General features: G+C 45.8%; 1 protein-coding gene across 1 annotated transcript; it reads left to right on the top strand.

The window, feature by feature from the left end:
• Nucleotides 1-247: 247 nt before the first annotated feature.
• On the top strand, nt 248-4909 carry LOC124140251. Its single transcript, XM_048396431.1, has 5 exons — nt 248-482; nt 816-961; nt 1072-1291; nt 1675-2808; nt 2845-4909. Exons 2-5 carry the CDS (start codon nt 876-878, stop codon nt 3109-3111), a joined length of 1707 nt encoding a protein of 568 aa, XP_048252388.1. The 5' UTR covers nt 248-482; nt 816-875; the 3' UTR covers nt 3112-4909.
• Nucleotides 4910-7492: the final 2583 nt, after the last annotated feature.

Here is a 7492-nt window from a genome sequence, read left to right as displayed (position 1 = left end):
ACTGACTGAAATCTTGGTACAAATTCTTTTATGTTGATTTAGAAGCTGAATCTGTAATTTTGTTTTCTAATTTGGTGATCTATATGGTAAAGAGACTGATTTGTTTGCTGCTCCATGACACACTCCATGCCCCATCACACATTCCAGGCCCCATCACACAGTGTAGGCTCCATTACAGCCTCCAGGTTTCATCACACACTGTAGGCTCCATTACAGCCTCCAGGTTTCATCACACACTGTAGGCTCCATTACAGCCTCCAGGTTTCATCACACACTGCAGGATCCATCACACACTGCAAGCTCCATCACACACTGCAGGCTCCATCACACATTCCAGGCCCCATCCCACACTGCAGGATCCATCACACTCCGGGTTTCATCACACACTGCAGGCTCCATTACAGCCTCCAGGTTCATCACACACTGCAAGCTCCATCACAAACTACAGGCTCCATGCCACTGCAGGCTCCATCACAATCCAGGCACCATCACACACTACTGGCTCCATCACACACTGCAGGATCCATCACACTCCGGGTTTCATCACACACTGTAGGCTCCATTACAGCCTCCAGGTTTCATCACACACTGCAGGATCCATCACACACTGCAAGCTCCATCACACACTGCAGGCTCCATCACACATTCCAGGCCCCATCACACACTGCAGGATCCATCACACTCCGGGTTTCATCACACACTGCAGGCTCCATTACAGCCTCCAGGTTCATCACACACTGCAGGATCCATCACACACTGCAAGCTCCATCACAAACTACAGGCTCCATGCCACTGCAGGCTCCATCACAATCCAGGCACCATCACACACTACTGGCTCCATCACACTCCAAGCTCCATCACAAACTACAGGCTCCATGCCACTGCAGGCTCCATCACACACTGCAGGCTCCATCACACACTACTGGCTCCATCACACTCCAAGCTCCATCACAAACTACAGGCTCCATGCCACTGCAGGCTCCATCACACACTGCAGGCTCAATCACACACTCAAGGCACCATCACACACTACTGGCTCCATCACGCTCCAAGCTCCATCACAAACTACAGGCTCCATCACACACTCCAGGCTCCATCACACACTACCGGTTCCATCACCCTCCAAGCTCTGTCACTAACTACAGGCTCCATGCCACTGCAGGCTCCATCACACACTGCAGGCTCAATCACACACTCCAGGCACCATCACACACTACTGGCTCCATCACACACTACCGGTTCCATCACACTCCAAGCTCCATCACAAACTACAGGCTCCATGCCACTGAAGGCTCCATCACACACTACCTGCTTCATCACACTCCAAGCTCCGTCACTAACTACAGGCTCCATGCCACTGCAGGCTCCATCACACACTGCAGGCTCAATCACACTGCAGGCTCCATCACACACTCCAGGCTCCATGCCACAGCAGGCTTCATCACACTCTGCAGGCCCCATCAAACATGATCGGCTTTGTCACACTCAAAGCTCCATCACACACTACAGGCTCCATGCCACTGCAGGCTCCATCACACACTACAGACTCCATGCCACTGCAAGCTCCATAACACACTGAAGGCCCCATCAAACACGGTCGGCTTGGTCACACTCCAGGCTCCATCACACACTGCAGGCTCAATCACACACTGCAGGCTCCATCACACACTGCAGGCTCCATCACACTCCAGGCACCATCACACACTACTGGCTCCATCACACTCCAAGCTCCATCACAAACTACAGGCTCCGTGCCACTGCAGGCTCCATCACACACTGCAGGTTCCATCACACACTGCAGGCCCCATCAAACACGGTCGCCTTGGTCACACTCCAGGCTCCATCACACACTGCAGGCTCCATCACACACTGCAGGCTCCATCACACACTGCAGGCTCCATGCCACTGCAAGCTCCATCACACAGCAGGCCCAATCAAACATGGTCGGCTTGGTCACACTCCAGGCTCCATCACACACTCCAGGCTCCATCACACACTACAGGCTCCATCACACACTACAGGCTCCATGCCACTGCCAGCTCCATCACACACTCCAGGCTCCATCACACACTGCAGGCCCCATCAAACACAGTCGGCTTGGTCACACTCCAGGCTCCATCACACACTGCAGGCTCCATCACACACTACAGGCTCCATCACACACTGCAGGCTCCATCACACACGGCAGGCCCAATCAAACACGGTCGGCTTGGTCACACTCCAGGCTCCATCACACACTGCAGGCTCCATCACACACTACAGGCTCCATGCCACTGCCAGCTCCATCACACACTCCAGGCTCCATCACACACTGCGGGCCCCATGCCACTGCAGGCTCCATCACACACTGCAGGCTCCATCACACACTACAGGCCCCATGCCACTGCAGGCTCCATCACACACTACAGGCTCCATGCCACTGCCAGCTCCATCACACACTCCAGGCTCCATCACACACTGCAGGCCCCATGCCACTGCAGGCTCCATCACACACTACAGGCTCCATGCCACTGTAGGCTCCATCACACACTACAGGCTCCATGCCACTGCCAGCTCCATCACACACTCCAGGCTCCATCACACACTGTAGGCCCCATGCCACTGCAGGCTCCATCACACACTACAGGCTCCATGCCACAGCCAGCTCCATCACACACTCCAGGCTCCATCACACACTGCAGGCCCCATCAAACACAGTCGGCTTGGTCACACTCCAGGCTCCATCACACACTGCAGGCTCCATCACACTACAGGCTCCATGCCACTGCCAGCTCCTCCACACACTCCAGGCTCCATCACACACTGCAGGCTCCATCACACACAGTCGGCTTGGTCACACTCCAGGCTCCATCACACACTGCAGGCTCCATCACACACTACAGGCTCCATCACACACTGCAGGCCCCATCAAACACAGTCGGCTTGGTCACACTCCAGGCTCCATCACACACTGCAGGCTCCATCACACACTACAGGCTCCATGCCACTGCCAGCTCCTCCACACACTCCAGGCTCCTTCACACACTGCTGACAACACCACACATTTTCAACCTGACCCCCCAGTTTGATCACACACTGCAGAGCCCAGATGAAAATTTCAGCTGTAAATGAATCTGTGGATTTGTGTCTCATGTCAGCCGACTTGTGAAGGACAACATGTCTTGATAAGATTGTATACGCAACTCTCATTCTAATCATTATAGTTGGTAATCTTGCTTTCTGATCATAACAATATGCATCGTATCATTTACCTGGAGATCATTGCAGCACAACATGAACAATCAGACGACTGAGTCAGGAGAAAACTTGAGAAGTACTTGAACATACAAAAAGTCATTGTCATTTTATTGAAATCTTTATCATAGACATGGTAGATGCGACAAGTACCGCATCTTATTGCTAGACAAATCCCTTACTTTATTTACGAAATATGGCTATAATGTATGACTATTTATGTCTGTAGTGAGCTGCAGTACACTGTAGACAGGTGACACCTTCATTAGTCACTCATATTTACAATCAATTAGACAAGGGTCATCAACATGATTATCTTAATTAACTGTCTTGGACACAAGGAACTGGTCCACATTTCACACAACGATCTTAGCGCTACGATGATCATAACTCCTATACTAGAACATAGGCTTGCGATAGTCATGGATCTAAGATTGCTTTGTAGAATGACGCCCTGGACCCTCTTCCACAAAGTCATCTTAGCGCTAAGACAGCAATAACTTCCATACTTTAACATGGACTTATGGCAGCCGCAGCACTAAGATCGATTTGTGGAACTGTCCTGGTCTGAATGGATGCTAAGGCTAAACTTTAATATTACTTGCTTTACGGATTTTAACAGAAAATGATGGGGGCGGGGGTAGCAAGTTAATTCTTATTTTAGTTTATTTCCTGCACTATTGGTCAGCTGCAATGCAATGCAATGCAAACCTGACGAATCAAGTGGGAACACTGTTGTGCATCTATGCATCCTATCAATTTTAGGGAAAAAACAACAAACTTTATTTGGACTCCCATGTTTAACATGTCAATTTCAGTGGGTCCTTGTTAGAAAATATTTTTGGGGTACAATATGCAATCAGCTTATGGTTGGGATGGACAAAAAGCAAATTCTGAATATTTATTTTTTTTGTTTTTCCAATTCGACAAAAATCACTCGGCGGATCCGTAAAGCAAGTGAACAAAAAAAGTGTGTCCTATCTTACATCCCTGGCATGTTTTTTGAAAGGTTGAGCAGATACCAGGTTATATGTGATAAAGTGTTAAGACATGAAGAGGTGCCATATCTTGTCCGTGAATACTGCTGGCAAGCGCATGTGAATTACAGGCGTTCCATACATACAGATACCACCAAGTAGTTGCGTCTTGACCAAACACAGGTCATCAGTCCACACCTTTCCAGTTGTACTCAATATAATGAACATCAGAGAACAACCAGTCTCGATCATCTGCCGAAACAGATTTCACTGCACGCAGAAGGCAGGAAAATTAATATGAATGGAATATTTGATATTTTGCCTATGAATAAATATTCAGATCATTGGGAATTATATTTATGTTTTAGGCATCTTCCAACTTACCATTTGATTAATATGTATTTCAAAATTAAATATTTTTCTCATATTGGACTTGTGATCAGGGCTTGCATGAAATACAGATAGGCCCAAAACATGGATAAATCTGATTAAGTAACAGTTGTCATCTTCTATTGATTGGCTTGGTAACATACCTGGGACTAGGACTGAAACGTAAGCTTGTTTACATACTGAGTATGTATTCTGAAAATATTATGCTACAAATAGACTCCAACACTCCAAGTAAGGACAACTGATTTCTCACCCTTGTGCAATATGCCACTGTACATAATTATGGAGAAATAAATCTTTTAATACTAGGTTTGTCTGTTACAATGTTGTCATTTCTGGCTTTGCTGAAAATGCAAAAGTCATGTCCTACATCTTGATCAATACCACTACAACTTTGGCTTCTCCCTTCCTAAAGGTAGTGGTGATGGGAAGCCTAGTTTTAAAGCCATCATCTGTCACGTCAGAAGGCCCGGGTTCAATTCCTGACATGGGTACAATGTGTGAAGCCCATTTAAGCTGTTCTGTGCTTGAAATGATTTTAAAACCAAACAAGACAGTTGGGCACTTGACCCATGTATGTTGCCTGCCCCCATTCAGACATTATAAATATTGGAAATCGAAAAAGGAAAGGAAAGATCGCGTCTTGATTCAACTGAAATAATGCTTACAATTACTTGAGAATCTACGAGAACTTGTAATAAAATCGATTACTTAAGTTTGCTTAAAATCATGTGCCAGACAGTCGAGCAGGTGGAGGCAACTTTCATGCAGCCCAACAGAAGAGTTACCAGCCACGAGCAGGCAGTTATTTCAGACACTGCTGTGCCGTGATAGTGCTGAAAGCAGAGTAAAACCATACCCACTCACATCCAGAAATAGTGGAGATTCTGGGCCCCAAGCATTTGTGTTTGTTGAAAGGGCAGACTAAAATGAGGATTGGATGGTCACAATGTGTGATTTGGTCGGCAGTGTCACTGTTCCCCTTCAGTGTAAATCTCTGCTCTTGCAGGCAGCTGTTGCTTTCCCCTGCCTAGTCTTGATTGTTTGTTTGTTTAGCACCACACTTGACGATATCTTAGCTATATGACGGAGAGCTATATGACGGAGAGCGATATGACTATCCAGAGATTGACATGAGTATCAATCTACGAGATTGGGATAGGATGTCTTCCTTCAACCAAGTCAGCGAGTCTGGCTTGCTGGCTTGCTGAAGACCCTTGATTAGTTTCAGTGTTAATGCTGGATTATTATTTTACTGTAGTGTAAACCAACACTCACTCACAGATGTGATATCAACATGAAGATAGACACAGGAAGGCTCTGGAAACAGAGCGAGCCATCAGGGTCCACGGATTTATCTAAACCTGCTCAGAGGTTGATAATCGGTTCCAAGTTTGCAGCAAATGACTAAAAATTCGAATTATAAATTTTAAATTTCCCAATTCCTCAGAATTTCTGAAAATGAGAACATTAAAATAATTGATTTTTTTAACAATGTATTGATTTTTTTTCTCCTGTTTGCCAGTCAAGGACACTTAGTTGGGAATCCTAGATCACTATCTGAGGTGATCCCAGAAAACCTAAAAGAAACTTGTACAAAATTATAGTTTAACACCAGTGACAACACACAACAATATTCCAGCTACATGATAGCGGACTAAATAATTTGATCCGAACCAGACATTCCAGTGATTAACATTATGAGCATCCATCCATGCAATTGGGATCAATGACATTCATCAACCAAGTTGGCGAGTCTGACCACCCCGTACATCAGTTGCCTCTTACGACAAGGATGGGTTGCGGAGACTAATTATAACCCAGCTCTTCAAAGGTAACGAAATGATCGAGGTTGTACAACTGTTGTTAGTCTACAGTTTGTGAAAGAGTGGAAATTATTACAAATAATGGCTATGGATCCTCTCTGCATGTGGTCCCTGAACAACATTCTTGCTCACCCAGATAACTGCCATAGTTGAGTTGAACACGACCAAACAATTCCAAGTCAATATAAGGATAGGGCATGCATGTCTCAAGGCAATCGTTCCATCCATGCAAGGTTCAGTTGCTTGTGTGATTTGAATCCAATATGTTGATTGTAGGCACAATTACCTGTCTTAGTCAGATGCATGTGTAGAGCTGACGTTGCTGTACAATGAGACTGCTACTTCGGATGTTGATTAGGGCAAGGGTGGCCCAGTCGGCTTGAAACTTGATGCTTTTCGTTAGCCTAGTGACGTCATTTTTACTGCAGCAAAATGAGTCGTGTGACAATGATGTGCAGTGTAAAACAAAACCTTGCTAAATTTTGTTTAGGGTGCCCACGTCATTTTGGCATGATGAGCATCAATCTACGCCATCAGGATACGATGACATGCATCAACCACATCAGCAAGCCTGACCACCCGATCCTGTTAGTCGCCTCTTTTGACAAGCATAGTCGCCTTTTACAGTGAGCATGGGTTTCTGAAGACCCGGATCTTCACGGGTGCTAAGTCCTATGATATGGAGATATGATCAAACAATAACACAACACTTCATATAATCATATACATACACTCTTTATCATGGTTATGCATATTCATGATCTAAAACAAAATTTCGCAATTAAAACATATCACACAGAACATATCACAGGCATATAGATATACATCCTCACTCATTCACGAAAATGTGAACGTGTTCCTCCATATCCCAAACCTAGTTCACATCCACTTCAGCATTAGAAAGTGGCAGTAGTCCTTGCCAAACTGCCCAATAGTTAAGGTATCCAAAAAACTAATAGAAATTGGCCCTTTTTAAGGGTTGTGCTAACTGTTAGTTTCTATCGCTGTGCTTGCTGTAATGCAGGTACAGATGGTAAGTGGGATGTGAAACATCCAGAGAATCAT

Source organism: Haliotis rufescens, unplaced genomic scaffold (genome assembly GCF_023055435.1).
Source record: "Haliotis rufescens isolate VD_foot unplaced genomic scaffold, xgHalRufe1.0.p SCAF_15, whole genome shotgun sequence".
In the NCBI taxonomy this organism is placed as follows: domain Eukaryota; kingdom Metazoa; phylum Mollusca; class Gastropoda; order Lepetellida; family Haliotidae; genus Haliotis; species Haliotis rufescens.
Note: the sequence above shows the minus strand (reverse complement) of the source record. Positions and strands in the feature narration are given on the sequence as shown.

Bases quoted from the DNA above. Each gene is read 5' to 3' on its own strand.
- LOC124140251 (XM_048396431.1), top strand. From the start codon at position 876: ATGCCACTGCAGGCTCCATCACACACTGCAGGCTCCATCACACACTAC. The intron at 962-1,071 runs GCTCCATGCCAC...CACAAACTACAG, and splicing joins AGCTCCATCACAAACTACAG to GCTCCATCACACACTCCAGG. The intron at 2,809-2,844 runs GCTCCATCACAC...GTCACACTCCAG, and splicing joins GGCTCCATCACACACTGCAG to GCTCCATCACACACTGCAGG.